At 56.7% G+C, this 19,908-nt stretch overlaps 6 protein-coding genes across 6 annotated transcripts; 3 read left to right on the top strand and 3 right to left on the bottom strand.

Moving 5' to 3' along the window:
• Positions 1-189: 189 nt before the first annotated feature.
• Positions 190-2,240, bottom strand: JCM15063_001252 (nucleobase cation symporter-1 family protein; the record flags this gene model as incomplete). The annotated part of the gene is made up of 7 exons (XM_076678041.1): positions 190-500; positions 572-702; positions 773-850; positions 910-1,288; positions 1,355-1,895; positions 1,963-2,047; positions 2,107-2,240. The coding sequence occupies 7 exons, from the start codon at positions 2,238-2,240 to the stop codon at positions 190-192; spliced, it is 1,659 nt and encodes a 552-aa protein (XP_076534997.1).
• Positions 2,241-2,551: 311 nt separating this feature from the next.
• JCM15063_001253 (uncharacterized protein) lies at positions 2,552-5,847 on the bottom strand (the record flags this gene model as incomplete). The annotated part of the gene is made up of 13 exons (XM_076678042.1): positions 2,552-2,878; positions 2,945-3,044; positions 3,103-3,200; positions 3,276-3,367; positions 3,439-3,598; positions 3,655-3,765; positions 3,831-3,947; positions 4,030-4,121; positions 4,186-4,204; positions 4,266-4,712; positions 4,778-4,915; positions 4,975-5,575; positions 5,639-5,847. The coding sequence occupies 13 exons, from the start codon at positions 5,845-5,847 to the stop codon at positions 2,552-2,554; spliced, it is 2,511 nt and encodes an 836-aa protein (XP_076534998.1).
• A 198-nt stretch (positions 5,848-6,045) lies between these two features.
• JCM15063_001254 (leucine-rich repeat domain-containing protein) lies at positions 6,046-8,947 on the top strand (the record flags this gene model as incomplete). Its single annotated transcript, XM_076678043.1, has 4 exons — positions 6,046-6,184; positions 6,246-6,500; positions 6,569-6,837; positions 6,905-8,947. 4 exons carry the CDS (start codon positions 6,046-6,048, stop codon positions 8,945-8,947), a joined length of 2,706 nt encoding a protein of 901 aa, XP_076534999.1.
• Positions 8,948-9,305: 358 nt separating this feature from the next.
• Positions 9,306-10,387, bottom strand: JCM15063_001255 (H/ACA ribonucleoprotein complex subunit GAR1/NAF1; the record flags this gene model as incomplete). The annotated part of the gene is made up of 5 exons (XM_076678044.1): positions 9,306-9,655; positions 9,727-9,805; positions 9,866-9,930; positions 9,997-10,074; positions 10,303-10,387. 5 exons carry the CDS (start codon positions 10,385-10,387, stop codon positions 9,306-9,308), a joined length of 657 nt encoding a protein of 218 aa, XP_076535000.1.
• A 565-nt stretch (positions 10,388-10,952) lies between these two features.
• JCM15063_001256 (uncharacterized protein) lies at positions 10,953-14,732 on the top strand (the record flags this gene model as incomplete). The annotated part of the gene is made up of 4 exons (XM_076678045.1): positions 10,953-11,243; positions 11,310-13,243; positions 13,313-13,708; positions 13,775-14,732. The coding sequence occupies 4 exons, from the start codon at positions 10,953-10,955 to the stop codon at positions 14,730-14,732; spliced, it is 3,579 nt and encodes a 1,192-aa protein (XP_076535001.1).
• Positions 14,733-14,997: 265 nt separating this feature from the next.
• On the top strand, positions 14,998-19,713 carry JCM15063_001257 (uncharacterized protein; the record flags this gene model as incomplete). Its single annotated transcript, XM_076678046.1, has 15 exons — positions 14,998-15,634; positions 15,709-16,359; positions 16,443-16,515; positions 16,574-16,674; positions 16,735-17,174; positions 17,241-17,404; positions 17,463-17,612; positions 17,675-17,946; positions 18,005-18,073; positions 18,144-18,441; positions 18,519-19,053; positions 19,116-19,133; positions 19,197-19,334; positions 19,399-19,466; positions 19,529-19,713. Coding segments are annotated over 15 exons (3,799 nt in total), but the record flags the coding sequence as incomplete, so codon positions are not given.
• Positions 19,714-19,908: the final 195 nt, after the last annotated feature.

A 19,908-nucleotide genomic window follows, 5' to 3' on the forward strand; every position in this document is an offset into this window, starting at 1 on the left:
AGACGCACGGACCTTCAACGATTCTCTCGGCTGGGCTTCTCTCCTCTCTTTCTCGTTTTCTTCTCGCGACCGAAATACGAGTATAAATCTGACAACGACAGAAGAACAACATTCAAAATCGAGAACTTCGGGTCCCGAAACCTCGTCTACAGCGCTAACGGTTCCAATACATGCACGAAATCACTCAACCTAGACGACCTGCTCGACTTTGCCTTCGCCTTCACTTGACTTTTTGCTCGAAGTTGCGTCGTTTGACTTTTCCCTGTACAGCGCAGAAGGGTTCGGTTGCGTGTTGGCGTACGGGCCGAGAGTGATCGTGTCGCAATCCTCCTGGCTGAGTTCAGGCAGCGGGAACAGCTTGCACAACCCGAGGTACATGAGGGCCGAGACGCCGAATCCAACGAACCACGACAACTGGTAGATCCGAGTAGCCGCAACTGACGCCTCGCCTCCGACGGCGCCGATGAATCCCGGAAGGTTCGGGGCAATACCGCAAATATCTGATGGGCCCGATATGTTAGGAGCCTGCTCAGGCCGGAACGAACGGGTCGTGAGAGAGGAAGGGACTCACAAGCCCCATACGCGCGCAAGTTAAACCCGTAGCAGTACCGGTAAACTCCGTCCGGGCCAAAATGGTAAAGATCGTCGGTTTTGATTCGTTGCTTTGACGCCCCCCAATAGTGGGCAGTCATTACTCCAGCACTGTTGCAACGGATCAGGTTAGCGTCAGTACGGCAAAGAAAAGTAAAGGTGTACAAGGCGGCGTGCTCACACGCTCGAGAGAAAGACCGTGAACGCGCTCAGGTAGGTAGTAAAATTCGAAGAGCTTGACAGTAGGTGCCAGGGACACCTGATCACACAAAGGTATCAGCTAGGTACGGACGAATCGGAAATAGCGCTTGGGCGCACATGACAAAACCGATCAAAGCGGCGACGTAACCTCCACGGCGGATGGTCATGTATGCTGGGAAGAGAGAAGCGAGATCGCATCCGGCCGAGAGACTGTTGGCGGCGACATTGACACCAATCTGGGCGATGATAAAGCCGATCGAGATGATCGCAACTCCTGCTCGGGTCGCTCGGCTTGCTGAGACTCCGTCAACGGAGGGCAGGAGGAAGCGACTCATGATCTCTTGCGGCGACCAGACGAACTCGCCAAAGATGACTTCCGACGAGGAGCCGATCAGGATGCCGAACAGCGAAACTATGGAGAAGCAGACAGGGAGCGCGATTAGGTTCGGCAGTACGACATCAGACGGACGGCGAGAACGGGATGCAAAGTCGGTCGCTGGAAACAATGCTTGACCGTCAGTTTGCGCCACCCGACGCACGAAAGGAGACCATCGAGACCCACCATTGACGATCAAAGTCGCCATGTTTCCGAGACACGCCATCAAGTTGGCTACGAACGCCCAGCCGAGCGTAGAGCCGCCAAGCTCGGAAGGTTTGTGAATCAAGTCACCAGCTCCGCCTGCTTTGCTGATGCACCAACCGAACAACGCGAGGCCGCAAATGGGAGAGACGAGCGCTTTGAGCGTGAAGAAGTGACGTAGACTGTGTATCGGTAGGTAGATGACGAAAAGCGAGATGAACGAGAAGATGAAGAATGAGACGAAGTGGGCGGTATCGGTGCCCGAGGACGGGATCGAGTTGTGGATTCGCGCGAAAGAAGGGAAGATGGCGGTCAGGAGCGTGTAGGTCACTTCGCCGCCGATCCAGCCTTGCACTCCGAACCATACACAGGACATGACCGCGCGCTGCAGCACGGGCCAGAATCCTCCGAAGACGCCGAACGACGCCCTCACGTAGGCAGGAAAGATGATCGAGTATTGTCCTCCGGGGATGGCGTTGAGGACGAGAAAGCCAGCCGCAAGACTGTAGCCAACGATGACACACTGTGACAGAAGAAAACGTGTGGGTCAATTCCATGGGTTTCGCTCGGACGTTATTCTGCCGACTTACGAGCCACGCTTGCCACCAACTGAGGCCTGCACCAACCATTGAGCTCGCGATCATGAAGGTGTTCAAGTTGAACGAGTCGGCGATCCTAGGGACCGGGCGAGGTCAGCTCCGCTAGCAAGCCAGAGAGAACAAGTCCAGATTTACCAGAATGTCCAGAAGTTCCAGGCTTTCCACAATCGATGCTCAGGTGGTACCGGTAGGAGATCATTGTTGCTGAGGAAAGTCGAACCTTCAGGCTGTTCGACTCGCAACTTGCGAGCGATTTGAGCGAGTCCCATTAGGCGAGAACTGTTTCGGCGGGATCGGGGAGTTGCGAACGAGACAAGGAGGATGAAACAAGCTACGAGACAGCCAAATCGTTCTGGAGAAGCGAGCGAGATATTTCATGATTAGCCTGGATAGCGGGCCGGGGAGAATTCCGCGCGTTCCGCGCCCGCTTCCTCCGCTCGCCACGACTTCGGCCCTATTCAAATCACGAGACTACGAAACTGGGAAAGCGCACAGCCAACACTGCTGTACTGTACTGTAGCGCGATCGGATCCAGGAACAATCGCCAAGTCTTTATCACGAAATTTTTTCTGCGATAAGGCTACCAACTGGCAGAATGCTGACCGAGCAAAACCCCCGACTCGGGGCTCCCAAACGTCGTCCAGTCCTCTGAAGTGAGCGTGCCCATGAAGTTCGATAGATCGCCGACGAACGGCGAGTCGGCCTCGACCGGATTTGCACCTGGATGTCCGCCCGTCATCGAGGTAGTCATAGCTCCCGCTGCAGATCGAGCGAAAGATGGGATAGAGGTTCCAAAGGCCGTAGAAATCGGATCCATAGGTCGGATGGCCGAAAGCGATGATCTGTCTGCTTGCGAAAAAGGCTGACTTGCTTGCGCTGCGACTTCGCGGGTGATACGCTTGAGCACCTGTTTCAGCCATAGATGTAAGCCTCTGCGATGATATGGAAACCAATGCGAGAGTTTGGGCCAAACCTGAGCGAAAGATTCGAGCGCTGGAGGGGCCGAGCTTGTTGGTAGCATGTCGAAAGCAGCTCGAGTAGTCCGACGTGATTCTTCAGCCGCGAAGAGTGCGCTGAATTTGCCCGTATTAGCTCGCTTTGAACCGCCGAGATTCGCTGAACGCTACTTACGCGAGGATTTTGCGGCCTTCTTCGACAACCACCTCGAGAGCCGGAGTCGCGACTTTCGTATCAAAGATGAGCTTGGCCTTTTGAAGGATCTCGCGTTTCTGTAACCAAAGCCGTGGTCAAATCATGTATCAGGCTGATGCTATATTTCTAGACGGCAGGAACGCCAGGCTTACTTGTCGGAGCGTTGCTGCGTCTTCGTCCGTATCAATCGCGTGAAACATGTCCATCAACAAGACAAGGGCGCTCGCAAGCGTGCCAGTGTATGCTGAGCAATATGAAACAGTATTTGTCAGTTTGATCCGATCTTGCCTTCGACAGCAAGCTCGACAAGCGTACTGAGCCACAAGCTAGGGCTCAATCGTAAGAGCTCGTAGTTGGATGCGATCAGCCGCCGAGAGAATTCGATGCATTGGGCTGTCGAATGTTGATATGGCGAATTGGGGTGATAGCCTCGACCCAGAAGGGGACGGTTCAAGCGCACGATGCGAGCGGAAAGCTGCAAGTCATTGATCAGCACTCGACAGAAGGCACAGGGTATCAGACTGTACTTACTTCTTCATGCAGGCAAGCTCGCTCGTAAGCGGTCCGTGCAGAATCGAGCGGAATTGAGCTGTCCCAGGCAAACGATCGAGGTACGTCGGTGTCGAGAATCGCTTGAAACGCCTACATGTTGGCGGCATGGCATCATTAGTTGCTGTTCCCGAGGCTTGTAGGGATTGTCGACTTGCGCGATCTTGTTTGACGACGGCAGGGTAAGAAAAGGAATCCTCCGCCAACACGAGATTTTCGAGCGCGGCCCGCACTTGTTCAGCGATCCGGCATTGCACAATCTGATACGATGCTTCCTGTGCATTCGGAAACGTTTTTTCAATCAGGCATGCAAATAGAATGAAAATGAAATGATGGCGGGACAGGCGAGTGCTTTACCGTATAAACATCCCCCGGGTACTGCTCGACGGCGATATTGTCTGTACGAGACAATTCTGACAAATTTAGGTTCCGCGGTCGAGCGGTATTGTCTTTGAACGAGAGCACGAGGTGCGTCAGCTAGACTCAATGCAGCGGAGAGCGGACTGGACCTACATTGTGTGGGGTGCAGCAGCTGCGCCTCAGACGCCAGTCAGTGTGCGGTGCAATGAAGGGGATGACAGCGGTGCACCCACATAGCATCGACAACATGGAGAATCGCTCAAGAACGAATCTATGTTAACCAGATGGTGAAACAAGCGCACTGCCATCTCGCGCTTGAAGCTGTTCGTCCCGGGGGGCAAGGCCGGGTCGTCTGGAGGCATCGTACGTAGATCCGTCCCGAGACGATGCAAGCCCATCCGTTGCGCGACTCGCACGGCCGAGGCAAACCAGCCTAGGAACCGACCGGTTTGCCCACTCGAGGAGAAGACCTGGATGTACTGGCCGAAGAGGATGATGCACTGGATTGCCCGGATCCTCGGCGTCCCACCGTACTCGCCGAGCTGAAGGGCGCGCAGGGCAGCATCGTGCCAGACAGATGGCAGATCCTTCAACCCTTCCTCGTCGAGACCGCGGAACAGCGACAGATCTTTCATGCCATGCGGGCGACTCCAGAAGCCTTCAAGCGATAGCGCGAGAACCTTGAAGATCGAGGGAAACAATCAGGATCGGCTTGAGAACGCAGCACGAACGGAGAAGAGCTCGCCATGCAGAATGTCGCGATCCAGAGCGGATCGATGAGGTCTTCGCGACCGTTCGCGAGCATTTCGGTGTAGCGGAGGTACTCGAGCGGAAAAGCGACGGGGTCGAGCACTTTGTAATCCCACTCGATCTCGGCAAAGTACTGTTGCAACGAGACTCAACAACAACAAGCGGAAGATGAAGAATTCCGGAGAGACGCACTTTCGCAATCAGAAATTGACTGATCTCTATACCAGGCAGCACCGCGAGGATCTGACCGAGCGCCTCGCGTCTAAACGCTGGAAGATCCACGGTCGATACAGCGAGATCTAGACCGAGTCGCACTGCGCTGCGCGGTCTGCCGTCCTGGTCGAAAGTGAGTGGCTCGGCGAGAATGCTCGTGCGGGCGTCTGTAAGCTCCGCACTGGCGAGTGGGCCCGAAGCGTTGTAGCGATAAGTTCCGGGCGCATGTCCGTGCGAAGCGGCGTTGATCGCGCGAAGGACTGGCACTCGGCTCGAGAACGCGACGTCTTCGAGCTCGACGACTGCAGATTCTGTATCGGAATGCGGATCGTCGGACTGACGATCTGTACGTCGGTGGGGAGCAAACGAAGCATTGTGTGCTTGGGGGGGCTGCTTTGGCTGGCGAGCAGCGTATTCACCGGAACGCTCTTGCGAGTGCACGAGCGATTCAAGCTGAGCGAGACGCCGCTGGATCGCCTTGACATCGGTTGCGAGTGCCCATGGCGATTCGGCTTCCTCGTCCTCGAAGACGCAGAACTGGGTACGCTTCCGTCGAATACACGCCGAGCACGGTTGCTCTCTGCGCGCGACAGACTTAGCCTACTAGATCCTATCGTCTGTGCTGACCAGTCGGCAGGCTCACCGGTCGCATTTGATCTTGCGCCGAACGCATTCGGTGCACGATTGCGGCACTCGCTTCTTGCGGCGGTGCGAAGCGGATTCGGAACCGCCGCCATCATCGTCGTCGGCCTTGGAGCCGCTGGTGCTCCCTCGCGACCGCTTGCTCGCTGTGGGAGTCGGCATGCGGGAGAAATCGGCGCTCGCGGGTGAGCGCGAGTTGGCGGTGCTCATCGATTGTCGTCAAGTTGAATGATGCGTCCGACGGGGCCAAATGACTGCAGTCGTGTATTGTAGCGAGCGTTGCCAGGCAGTGTCGGCAGACCGCAAGGTTGGTGTTGGACCGCCTCGAACAGCGAGAAACGTCTGTGAATATTGATCGCGGCTATCGGAACTTCGATTCGGTCATCTTGGCTTCACGACTTCTCCGCCATGGCTGATCCACAGACTCCACAGCGCAGTCGCATAGGCGGATTGGACAGGACCGACCAATGTTCCAGCGAGTCGCCTTCTCGAGCGCGTCCTGCGCTCGCGCGAGTTGCGAAACCGAGCGCGTCTGCCAGCCCACAGAGTACGCCCTTCTCCCTGAAGCATGGCTGCGAAGTGCTGCTAACATTGGCATCCCTCGCTAGTCAAAGCTGCATTAGCCGCGCTCCGCAAGCAGCGACAACAATCCGACTCGCCGTCGTTCAACACTTCGGCGCTTGCCTCTCCCGCCGCGGAGCCCGACCCATTCTCGACTCCGCCGCGCACACGCGCATCTCGAGCCCCCAGTGCAAGCTCCAACGGGCTCGATGGTCGACCCGACGAAACTGTGCTGGACGACACGGATGTCAGTTGGGCGAAGAAGAACGAGACCCGCTTGATCGAGGTAGCCAAGAAGACAGGCAAGTGATCGTACGGTCTGTTCAGCGAATGGAGGGCCTGATGAATTGACTTTGCATCCTCCATTCAGGTCTGCTTAATTTTGCATCCCAAGGTCTCGACCGGCTCACGCCGTCCGTCTATTCGATCCTCCTCCCGAAGGACTCGCCGTACCATCCGTATCGACGCTATCGATCGACTTACGGACCCGAACCGGAATCGTCCTTCTCGTTCGCGCGGGACGATTCCGAAACAGCTTGGTTCGAACAGGTCGGGCTCAAATCGCTCAATCTAGCCAACAACGAGCTCAGCAAACTCGACGACGAAGTAGGCGGCTTCGAAGAGCTCGAATTCCTTGACGTGAGTCTTCCCATCGCCTCTCTTGGCTTCGCAACCTGTAAGGCTCAGGTTTTTCGATTCCGTCCAGCTCCATGGCAATCTACTCCCTTCGATACCTGCGTCTATCGGATTCCTTGTCAATCTGACTTCCCTCAATCTCGCTTCTAATGCGATGACCGACTTTCCGCTGCAAATCGTCAATCTCCGCTACTTGCGCGAGCTCAACCTCTCCTACAACAAGCTACACAACCTGTGGACGTCAACCTGGAAGGAAGAGCTCGCCGACTTTCTCAAGCCCCTGATCCCGAGTCCGACTGCCACACCCGAGAGCCCTGAGCGCGTGCGCGACTTCTTCAATAGCTCGCCATCGCGTCAATCACAGCCAGAGATCACGAGTGCCACCAACGCACCATTCCCGTTGCTTCAAAGCTTGAATCTATCAGGAAACTCCTTCGATGCCGCCACGTTCATATCAAACGGCTTCGAGTTCCCTCCCGAGTTGAAACAGCTTGCGATCTCGGATTGCCTGCTGACGGATGTCGCACTGCCGCCTCTCCCGATCGGAAAACTCGCGCATCTGCAAGAGCTCGACCTTGCTGGAAACGAATTCACCAACGATTTCTTCGATTCCGATTTGTTTCCGACGGGACCCGACCCCCTCTTTGCGTCCTTGCGCTCGCTCGACGTGTCACGCAATCCAATCGAACAGTTGGCAGCGCTCGAAGACTTCTTGGTCGACAGTGTTGGCGCTCCGATCGAGTACGTCGGGCTCGCGAAACCGATCCATAACCTGGTCAAATCGGAAGAACAGCGGCTGCGGAGTGGAAGGCGGATAGGTCTGAGAATGGACGACGTGGCACAGGTGAACGATAGGCCGGAGCTCGAGGTGATCGTTCGGGATTGCCCATTGTCGTCGGAGCAAGATCGTCGACGGTCCAAATTTCCCGGCTACGAGCGCACAAGGTCGGTCTCGGCAGATGCGCGCTCTGACAATAAGGTTTGCTCAACACCAAGCTCAGTTTCGGCTTCGCCCTCCTCCGTCCCGGCCACTTCAAATGTATCTTCCACGGTGCAAGACGCTTCGACCGCGATTGCGACCCCGACACGTCGACGACAAGTGGTGCTCGAGCCCTGGGAGGAAGAAGCGGCCGCAGGGCTCTCTACACCTGCCGGAAGACGGAAAGCGGCCGCTCAGGCTGCTCGAGAACGTGCAGACCGGCTGCGACAAGAAGAAGCAGAGAAGGCGCGGCTCAAGGATGAAGGAAGACGCAGGAAGCAGCTCGAACTCGAGGAACGACAGGCGAAAGAAGTCAACGAGCTGGAGCAGAACTTATCCGAGGCAAAGATCGAAGACGATCATCGAACTGTGGACAGATCTACGAGATCGCCTTCACCTCCGCCCTATTCTCCTCGCGAAGCCTCACCTTGCAGCCCTGGGCCCATAATGACCACCGAAAAAGCGATGCCGACAAATGCGTCAGCTGATCCTGCAAGCGCCATCCTCGTCGCCGCTTTGAATCCGTCTACAAGAACCATCGATCTTTCCGCACGCTCTCTCACATCGCTACCCAGCAGGACAGAGGGATTTGTTCCGACGCTGGTATCGGCGCCACTCGCGCTAGACCTGTCCCGCAATCTGCTACCGACTCTAACGTTCTCAGCATTCGAAACCTGGGGCTGGCTATCGTCGCTCCGCTCTCTCAACCTCAGCCGCAACCGGATAGGCTCGTTCGAAGCAGCTCCGATCTCTCTAACCCTTCCTGCGCTTGCACATCTCGATCTGTCTTACAATCACCTCATTTCTTGCCCTCCACAACCCCAAGAAGCGTCGTTATCGCAACTGTGCCGGCGCTTCCCCTCTCTGCGGTCGCTCGACCTGTCCCACAATCGCCTCACGTCGCTCGAAGGAATCGAGACCCTGGTGTTCGAGTCCCCGCAACTACGGACGTTATCACTTCAAGGCAACAAGATCTCGGACATCACGGCACTGTGTCGACTCGCCGAATCGATCGAGTCGAACGAGCGCGGCGAACGCGAGCGATGGCATTTGGAACAACTCGATTTGAGCGACAACGAGATTGCACGCGTGAGTTGCCCGTTTCAGCTCGTCCTTGAGAAGTATGCCTGTTGACGAGCGAGACGTTTTTCCCCATGTGCAGCTCCCGCCGACGTTGGGATTTTTGCCCCATTCTCTCATCCTGGCAGTGTCGGGCAACACGTTCAGGTTCCCTCGACGAGAGATTTGGGAGAACCCCGGAGCGAGACTGTTGTTGCCCAACCTAAGGGAGCGCTGTGGATAACAATGTCATGCCCAAGTTTTTTCAGTAATTCTTCGGCCACCTGATCGTGTCATTGCCCTCGTTCACATGAGGTCCGATCCTCGCCTGATGACCAGCATTTTGGCTGAAAGCAAAGAAGAATTACAAGCACAGTGCGGGAAATGCAGAAAAGATCCAAAATCTAAGTCATGGCCATGCGAGTGGAGAGCCTTAGTATCCCCCTCGTCCTCCACCACGTCCTCCTCCACCTCGAGAGAACCCTCCACCTCGTCCTCCTCCCGGTCCACCTCGCGAGAATCCACCTCGTCCTCGGGGAGCACCACGGCTCGAGAATCCACCTCGTCCTCCCGGTCCACCACGACCACGGGGAGCACCTCGTCCTCCACCGCGACCTCCAGCTCCTCCGCGCTTCTTGGGTTTGGCACCGGCGGGTGCCTTGGGTTGCGGCAGGAATCGCTCGATCGGTAGGAGCTTGTCGGTACCGATGCAAACCTTGTCACCGGCAGTGAAAGACGTGGCGACAATACCGGCCGACGGCTTGATCGTAAAGTAGACTTCGTCTGAAGTTACGCAACAAAGACGAAACTTTGGTCAGACGAGGAACACAAAGAGGAAAGACGCAGAAACGTACTGATGGGGCCGAGAATCTCGTCAACTTTGCCAATCGCGGCTTTTGTGGGAAGGTAGATAGGAGCGTTGAAGTAAGGAACCTGGTAGAAGGAGCAGATCAGTAGGTGGACGGGCAACATCGAGGAGAACTCGAGACTCACTTTGGAGGGAAGGGTCGACGCGCAGAGCATCTCGCCCTCGACAGCGTGCATGAAGGTACCGATCTCTGCAGAGGGACGCATCGTGAGTATCGTGGCTACAGTATGGGGTCATCCAGGAGACTAGCACGAACCAACAACCTCGGCAGGAGGACCGTCGTTGAATCCACCACCGAATCCGCCCCGTCCTCCTCCACGTCCTCCACCACGACCTGCAGGAAGCACATCGATAACGCGAAGTCAGCTTGCCGCATGATCAGACGGTTATGATCGGTTGGTTGATGAGGATGTGCCGTTTCCTCGAATTTAGTTTAGATCAAGCCGCTATCCTTCACACTGCGCCTGAGCGGCAGCGACCGGGCTTGAAAGCTTGTGCGAGAGCTCTGCAGCATTCCCCGACAACTGCGACAGGCCAGAGACGATAAAGAGATCAAACGTACCTCCTCCTCCTCGGAATCCTCCACCTCTACCTCCCCTGTCTCCTCCGCCGCGAGACGAGCCTCGGAATCCTCCACGGGAGCTCATAATGTTATTGGTGTGGGCGACGAGTGGATGGGCGTAGCGGTGCGGCGACGTCAGTAGCAAACGCTGCGATTTTTTTCCTACACCCTGAATTCCGCAATTTCGGCGGCTAATGTAATTGCATTTGAATCGGATTGCTTTGCCCGAATTAGCACCGCCCCCGCTGTCGCTTTTCCCCCGCTCTCCGCAAACAAAACCTCGACGGTAGCTTGAACGATGAGCGCGACGCCCTCACGAACGACAGTACTACTTTCCAGTAATAATCTGTTTCATCGATACGCACATACTGCACGTCCCGGCGAATTTGTACCCGATGACATAGCCTCGGACCTCGCCTCGACATCCCGTTCGTACGAAGCTACTGGCAATGAAAGCGAGCCTGAACTGGGTCGAGTATGTCTACCATAGACTCGGGTCTCTGTCCTCCTATCGGTCTCGATCGAAATCATGCAGCTCTGACGCAGGTTCTCCACTGCGGGCTTTCTGCTTTTTCACACGACGCGCGATTGACCATTCCTCCGGGGAACTTGCCGTCCACGAGCAGAGCCGACCTGTCGAGCGGCCGCACATGCCAGATCGCCACAGGTCTTCGTCGGTACCGAGCGTATCGCCATCGAGCTTTCGCCTGCCTCGCAAACCGGCACCCCCACCTCCACCCTTTCACCCACACCATGATGATAGCGTCTCGACCCCGCAACAGTCACAAGCTCGTGAGCCTCGAAAGCTGAGAAGAGCGGGCAGCGGCAAAAGTCAAGCGGGAGGATCCGGCGCACGGGAAGATCTCGCACAGCAAGAGGAGCGTCTCCTTCGTCGAGCTATCGAAGAGTCGCAGCGCGAGTCCGCCACTAGGACATCAGTCGTAAGTACCCTAGCGGGAACCGATACTTGCCCGTCGAAATGAATCGAGCTCGAGCCCTCCGCGCAGTTGAACGAAGAAAACGAGCAACTTCGGATCGCGCTCGAAGCGTCTCGCCTCGAGACAACACATGCGAAATCGCCACCTATGTCATTAAAAGAGTCGGAGGCCCTTGAAAAGGCGTTAGCTTTGTCAGCTCAAGAACACGAACAACGTATTCCTCGAGCTTCAAACACGCCACCGCCGGGGCGAACCGGTGAACCGTTGGCCAGCGCTTCTTTCGAGCGCACAAAGCCGGGGCGTACGCGTTCGGTATCTACCCCGGATACCTTGCCACCTTTTCCATTCACAACGGAGGATCTAGTCCGCCCTTCGTATCCGAACGAGAAATCCCGCCTGTTCCCGCAGGGTTTACCTTCACTCCCGCCCGGGGCGGCTAGACCGCAAGACGAATACGAGAAGGAGCTGGAAATGTTGACACTCGCAATCCGGATGAGCGAAGAAGAGGAACGGCTGCGGCAAGAGAGGGAGGACCGAGAACTGAGAGAGGTGGTTCGCCGGGTCGAAGAGCAGGAAACCAAGCTGCTCGGATCCTCTCGAGCCCTTGCGCAAGCGTCGCAGTTTGAAGTTCAAACGACCGAGACAGCTTCGCCGGCTGGCTCTCCCAGACTTCCGAAACGTGGTGGTGCGTGGTTCCGTCCGCCACTCACATCCAAATTTGCTTCAGCTGGTTCGCTCCCGAGCTCGCCACCTCTGTCACCTCAGTCAATCGAGCGCCCTGGTCTCGCAGCGATTCCAACCAACTCGACGACAACTTCTTTCCGCACTGCGGCCGAATCGCTTCCTTTCACAAACCTCATCCGGACTTCATCGAATCCGGACACTTTCGAGCCGGATACGGCTCGGTCAGGGCCCCCACATCCTCGAAGAGCGCCGCTGGCACCACCGGTACCACCTCATCCGACTCGCTTGCCCCCCTCGCCACCTGAAACGCCTGTCGTCCAGAATACGGCGTTCCCACCCGTGTCAGCGCCGCCCGTCCCACCGTTACCGACAGCTTACTACAGGAGGAACACCGCAGAATCAGATCAATCAGACTTGTTCCGCCCGACTACAGCTCCATTCCATCTCGCCCATGTGGAAACGCATCGCGTCGAGCGTGGCGGAAGCCCCGTCGAGATGCCCTACCTGACACCGTCTGCGTCAAACTCGATCCGATCGGTCCACAGAGGATCGGACGGACGAATCATGAGCTGGGGTCTGGAAGACCGGCATAGCTCAAACAATTCCGGGTCCGGATCTGGCTCGGGTAGCGCGAACGGGCACAGCAGGGTCAACAGTGTGAACCGCACCTCCGCTGATCTTGGGGAGACTTTTGTCAGATCGGGCGTCTCGCCAATCGAGCTTCGTTCGGAAGAAGGTCACGATGAGCTCAGGCGGGACAGTTACGAAGAAGGCGATGATGGCGATTCAACCCAGCTCTCCATCCGTAATCCCGATTCGAATCCTTTCTCACAGGCCGAATTGCAGCACCAGGGACGCTTTGTCAGTGAACCTGTGCATGTCGACGTTCCTCGCGATGTCGAGGCGGCAGACACGTACTTCGACAACGCCGACTCTCCGCTGTTCGCGTCGGCATATGCCGGTCGATCCATGTCGGCTATCGATGAGCAGACGGAACCTGCGAGCTCAATCATAGCCGAGGAGGGAGGAACCGACTGTAGCAGTCGCCAAGGCAGTTACCCTTCGACGAATGGTACAGTCCAGTCTGCGACTCGTCGTCCGATGGATAGCGAACCGGAACCGACCGACGGAGGCGAAGACATGGGTCGGTCCATAACATACCATGCGAGGCCGCTCGACGAAGGAGCGTGGATGCACGACGCAGTCTTGCCACGACCAGTGCGCCCGCCACCGCCACCACCAGATTCGCAGACTCCGACACCGCCCCGTCGCGATTCTCCTCCTCAGATTCAAGCCCCTGGTATCTCCGAGCAGGCTATGTCGGTTCACGCGAGACCGACGACTGCCTCTTCAGCCTTGACCAACAGTTCAGCCGGGGCGCGTCTCAGCTTTCCTCTCCCTCCTGTCAATTCATTGCTCCCTGCGATTGACTCGTCGCCTGAAGAGTCCGATACGACCTCAACTCCGCTCGCGAACATACCCGACAGCGACTCGGATCCTGCACCGGTTCAACCAGCTGCTTTTGCTGATGGCACGCGATTCGGGCACCCGTCGATTTGTGCCCGCGAGCCGGGACACGTGTGTCCGGATGATGGTCTCGACGGGATCGAGCGGGAAGTGCCGGAAACGATCGAGTTGACGTCGCTGTTGGACAATCCGACTGGACTCGGTCTAAGCAGCGATACGCAGAGAAGAAGAGAGGAGACGGGCGGGAAACGTATCCTCCGAGATGCGTGGGCAATCGAGGTTAGATGTTGGGCAAGTCTGTTGCGGTTCCTCATGTGGTGCGTTGTTTGGTCCGTGCGGCGTGTACTTGGTCCTTTCGCTTGTTGACGAGCTTTCTTCAATAGGTACGGTGATACAAAGCTCGTGGCGTCGTCACAAGACGTTGCGCTGGAACCGACGCGTCATTGCACGGCAGCTGCTTCTCTCGAATTCAGGCCCGACGACGAGGGATACACCATCATCCGCCTCGTGATAACGATACTACCGCCCGACGATCCTGACTCACAATCTCATCGCGAGTTGACCGTCGAGCATCCTGCGATGACCCCTCCAGCGCACCACGGCAAGGGCAAAGGACGTGCCAAGTCGTACTTCTCCTCATCATCATCGGCATCAGCCGAAACATCAACGCTCGCAACATTTCATCTTCCCGACTCGGTGCATTTGCCCTGTCGATTCTCGAACCTGGCGATCCAGCTGTTCACCCTCCGTCACCTCGCGTCCATCGCGCGTTCAACCCAGCCTGCGAAAGAGGGAGGTACAGCGGGTTACCAAGCGCTGCGGGAATTTTCGTTCGCGCTCGACCACCTCTCGAGCGTCAACGCTTCTCGTCTACACCGCGACACGAGTTCGACAGAGGAACAATCGCGCTACGGTTCCGTGTCTGGGGCGGGCGGACGAGCAGATGAGAATGAGAGGCTGTTGACTCGTCTCCGGGATCGGTTGAGGCGACTTAAACGAGGAGGAAGCGAACAGCCGCTCCACGCAACTCCACCGAGACCGAACAAACTTACGAAAGCTCCGCCACGAGATCTTGTTCCGAAAGATTCGATCGCCGCGAGATCAACCCAGCAGCTACCTCGAACCGAACGAGTCTTGTCTGCCAACGATCATGAAGATGAAATCGAAGAGTTGGGGACAGTCGCGAGCGGAAATCACGTCGAGGTGGATGGAGCGAGATGGTCGATGGTGCGCAGGGACCCGGTCGAGCGCGAACGAGTTCCAACCTATTGGCGCGCGAACGAGCGCAGAGGTATGAACGCTGCTGACGAGACGGCCTATCTACCAGTACTACGTTCGTAAGAGGAGGAGTCTGTTCTCTCGCTGTACTTCTTGTATCCCAAATCCTGCCGATCATATCTGTAGTTGCAATTGTATCTGATAGTGTGACAGCCCATCATCATTCGCGCGTGAAGGTCGTGCAGGTCGGAACGAAAGCGAAACAGGGTCGCAATTGTCGCAACGGACTTTCGCGGACTCCGGAGGCGTGGAGGCGCGCTTCATCGTGTCGATGATTCATCGACCCGATTCGTTCTCTACATTCCTCTCTACATCCAGCTCAGAGTGAATGAACGAATCATCAAAACCTATCAGCATCCAGCACCGCCGTACCGCGACTGCCTCGTCGTCCCAAACGTCATCCAACTCGAGTTCCCCCCGCCTGACCTCGTTCGCCTCGGCTCTCACCGATGCCACCCCGTTGACCACCCCGACTGGGAATCCAGCGTCACTCGGCGCGTCTCTGCTTCCTCCGAACCGATTTGAGCGCCAAGCCAGCGGCTTGAGGACGACACCGCTCACGCCTCAGGGTCAACCCCTGCCTGGTCCACCTGCGCCCCTCAACCTGAGCCGACTCGCAACCAGCGTTGTTCCATCCCGGTCAGGATCAGTCCTCTCGCGCGGGTTGATCCTCAAATCCGACTATCGCTACGTCGCCCCGCCTTCGGCTTCCCAAACCGAAGCGTCCGCTTTTGCCGACCCCGAACATGAGCAACGCACCCATGCTCAAGCTGATACCTTCAGTCTAGGGGGCGCGACCAACTTCAGAGACGGCGGGCTCGGAATTTGGGGCACTGCTCAACCTTCCGAGACGGGCATTCTGAGCGTTCTGACGCTCCTCCGAAGCAAGAACGATGCAGAGACGGGAGCAGAGGGATGCGCGACTGCATGGTGCTGCCTTCGAGAAGAACCCATCATCTACATCGGTAAGGGTCATGTTCAGGTGCGCTTGTCAAAACAGCTGCAGATGAGACTGACTCGGGCTTTGCTCGTGCGACAGGCGCTCAACCATTCGTGTTGCGCGAAGCTTCTCATCCGACTCGCACGTACTCGATCTCGAACCGTGCAGAGAACCTCGAGGAGATCGAGGCACGACTCAAGCAAGACGTTCTCAAAGAGTCGCTCCGCTACGGGGGACTTGTCCTGATTCACAGCGAAGATGCGTCTGCCACGCCTTCCAAGCAGGGTTCGAGTCACATCACACCGACTTGGGTCTCAGCCGACAATGTCCGCACCGTTCGTGAGCTGTTCTCACAGATCCGGGAAGCAGGGTACAACGTCACGTTTCATCGCACTCCCGTATCGCGCGATCAGTCTCCCGGGGACGGATACCTCGATCACTACACCTCTCTCATCTCGACTGTCCCGACCACGTCGTCACTCGTATTCAATTGCGGGGTAGGCGTCGTGCGAACGACATTTGCCATGAGTGCCGCTTTGATCGTGCGCCGGAAGCAACTCCTCGAAGAAGGCGCGGTCGATCCCTATGGTCTCGCGACGAGCGACATTGGCGATGGGGGTATCGACGTTCTCGGCAGTCCGACCTTGAGATCCCAAGACAAGGCTACCGCCGAACGAATGATTAAGGGACGGCTTGAGCAAGCTGAGCGAGATCGCAGTCTTCTCCGGTTGATGCATGTCCTCTCCAAGAGTGAGTACTCTTCGCTAAGACCAGCATCTTCGGCTGGCTGGTCGACCAAGGGGAAACGTAACTGATGGCTGCGCACGCACCAGGTCTCCCTGCAGGAAGCCAGGGAACGATCCTCTCGCTTCTCTCGCTCCACTCGGGTCTCATGGAGAATCTACGGTTAGTGAGAGATCTCATATATGCATTGCAAGCGCATGGCTGACCCGCGCGGGAACAGCTCTGCGCTTCTCGGCAAGTATGACATTGTCTTGTCGTTGCTTTCGACGCTCGACGATGGCTCGGCGACCAAGAAAGTGGTCGACTCGATCATTGATCACTGTGAGCTCTGCTTGTGGCTCGATCAAGAATCGATGCTGAATTGGACATCTGAATGAACAGGCGACGCTCTCGTCAACTTGCGCGAATCGGTTCTCGCTCATCGCGTGCGCTACGCTTCTCTTGCGCTCCTCGATGAGCAATCTGCTGCCGAACATCGCTCGCAAGCGCTCGCAGCACTGCAACGTTACTTCTTCCTCGTGACATTCGGAGCATTTGTCGAAGAAACACCTCTGCCGACAAAAAGCTCGACATCTCCTCCCGTGACATTCTCGACTTGGCTCAAATCGAGGTCTGAGATCCAGAACATGATCTCGAGGATGAACAAGACTGGACACTTCTTCATTTTCTCGCCGGTGCACGACTTGAGCGCGATCGCCAGAGGTGGTGACGGCGCCGACGGCAAGATCGGCATGACCTCGAAGTTCCTGCACGGCAAATTCCGCGATATCGCTGCTGCAGGAGAGGTTGTTGGGGACGAATGGGCACATCAGATCATCCGAGTGAGTCTCAGTGAGGGACGCCGAGAGCCAGACTTCCATCCTGACGTACGCTGTCGTCTCGCACAGAACAGATCCGGTGTCATTCTGCGCTCTGGTATGATCTTGAAGAACGACCAGTGGCTCGTGCTTGGCGAAAACCAAGAGCAAGTCGTTCGAGGCGCAATCAATTTCCGACGTATTCCCGGTGGAAACACCTATGGTCTCTCGCAGCCTACCCATGATGGAATCCGGTGAGTCGACACATCTAGCCTCTATCTTACTTATCTTATCAGTCTTTGTATCATGCAGACGAGTTCTCGAAACAGTCAAATTGGACCTCAAACCGAATGCGATCGTACATTGGCTCAACCTGCGCGAAGAGCCCCTCGTCTACATCAATGGCTCTCCTTATGTGCTTAGACAAGAAGCTGTCTCTCTCAGGAACGTGAAATCCTACAGGTAAGTCTGGCGATGTAAGTCAGATCTAGCGATTCCAGCTGACGAGGACCTCCTTGACATAGCGGAATTACGGCTTCTCGACTCGAAGTATTGGAAGAAAGGCTCAAATCGGATGTGCTTGCCGAGCTTCGAGCGTTCGACGGCCGGATTCTCCTTGCGACAGAGGCTGAAGACGGTTCTGTCAATCACGTCTGGGAGACCATCGAGGACGAGAGTCAGGTCCAGACTCTGCGCGAACTCATGGATAGTGTCAAGCGCGAGCTGAGGATGGACGAGCATTTCCAGTTCAAGCGTGTGCCGATCACCGCGGAGAAGTTCCCCGAATTCAATGATCGTATGTACTATTGTCCTGGATATGCTCCGCCCGCAGGCTGACCGCTTCGAGCTTTCAGTACGCGACATCCTCGAGACCGTCACGACTGCTTCACCGGATGACGCTTTAATCGTCAATGATCAACTTGGTACGTCTCTTCGAGTTTGTGTAGCACCGTTCGGTGTTTCTCGGACAGGCTCATTGAGCGATTCTTGCAGGCCGAGGTCGCACAACTCGAACACTGGTCGTCATCAAGATGGTTACAAACTGGCTTCGTCATGGTGCGAAGCGGGCTCCGCGCTCGAAGCGTTACTCGTACACGGTCATCAACAACTTGCTCCGCGCTGTGCCCCGCACCGGCCAGGAAGTTAAAGATGCCGTCGACGAAGCGATCACGGCTTGTGGTCATCCCTTTGATCTGCTCGAGACCATCGAAGATGCTCGTCAAGCCGCAGAAGACACGGAATCCGAGTTTGACAAAAAGAAATGGGTCGCGCGCGGCCTCAAGGAGCTGAGGTGAGCTTGCCGTGCGCAAGAAACGTGCTGAATCACTGCTTCTCAGCTGACGTCCCCGTTGTTCGGCCTGTATCTAGAGCTTACTTCTTCCTCATCCTCCTCATGTGCTACCTAAACGAAACCAAACCAGATACTTGGCGCGAATTCGGACAGACCGCCTCATACGAGGAGTTTGTGCGACAGAGACCCGTCTTCAAAACGATCGAGCGCGAGCTCGACACTGCCGACATTGATGCTCTCGTTCCTCTAGAACGACCTCTCGCGGACGGAACTGCGTCGAATGACGAGGTGGCCGATTTTGTTGCCCAGCGCTCTGGAATCGTTCTCAGCTCCTTCACCCTACTCAAATCGGACTTTTTCTCGGGTCTGCAAAAGATGAGCCTTCCGGACCGGGTCGATGGAGCTCCCAACTTCCGCAGAGTTCCCCTCAGCTTTACGTCTGGAGCGCACGACGGCGCCAAGTCGGCAGCTGAAGCCACTGCTGAGAATGGACCGCTCGTGTATGGTACCGGTATGCCTACTGCCGACGGACTCAGGCGGGCTCTGGAGAGAATGGGGGCAAAGGAAATGCCGGTCACGTGGACGTCGATGCGAGAAGAGCCGGTTCTCTATGTGAGTCTCGACTTGCCCTGCTCTTGGAAAGGTGCTAACAAACTACTTTCGAGAGATTTCAGATCCGATCTCGCCCACACGTGAGTGAAATTGCTATAGCGCAGTGACCTCATCTGATCCTGATATCCTCTTGGTCGTTCCAGGTATTGCGACTCTTCAATCAGCCTCTCGAGAACGTTGTCACGACTGGAGTAACCACTGCCACTGTTGAAGCGATGGAAGCCGAGCTCAAGCGCGACTTGTTGCGAGAGCGAGAAAAAACTGGAGGAAAGGTTCTCCTGGTAGGATCTTCTTTCTTCCGTCTCTCTCGTCAGCCAGCATGATAACGTCAACCTCTTCTTTCAGCACGACGAGGTCGAGGAGAACGGAACTTTCGAAGTCACGGCAACGTGGGAAGAGATACAACCTGAAGAGTGCGCTGCCTTCATACCCTCGACGCAAGCTTGCACTGACGGGCGGGCGATCGCGTTGACAGTGTCCTGACTCCTCGAGAAGTGTTTGCCAAGATGCAAGCGGAAGGACTCAAAGTCGATTATGATCGTCTCCCAGTCACAGACGAGCAGTCTCCGATCCCGGGAGTTTTCTCGCGTATCGAACAACGGGTCTCTGCTGCGCTCTCAAAATCGAGCAAGGCGGGACTGACGATGAATTGTCAGATGGGTGAGTTTCTTTGGACCCTAGCTTGCGACCAACGAGCAGAAGAACGACTGAGCTCCTTTTCGTCGCACTACAATCCTGGGGGGGGGGGGGGGGGGGGGGGGGGGGGGGGGGGGGGGGGGGGGGGGGGGGGGGGGGGGGGGGGGGGGGGGGGGGGGGGGGGGGGGGGGGGGGGGGGGGGGGGGGGGGGGGGGGGGG

This window comes from Sporobolomyces koalae, assembly GCF_050403365.1.
Source record: "Sporobolomyces koalae JCM15063 DNA, S_koalae_JCM15063T_v1_ctg11, whole genome shotgun sequence".
In the NCBI taxonomy this organism is placed as follows: domain Eukaryota; kingdom Fungi; phylum Basidiomycota; class Microbotryomycetes; order Sporidiobolales; family Sporidiobolaceae; genus Sporobolomyces; species Sporobolomyces koalae.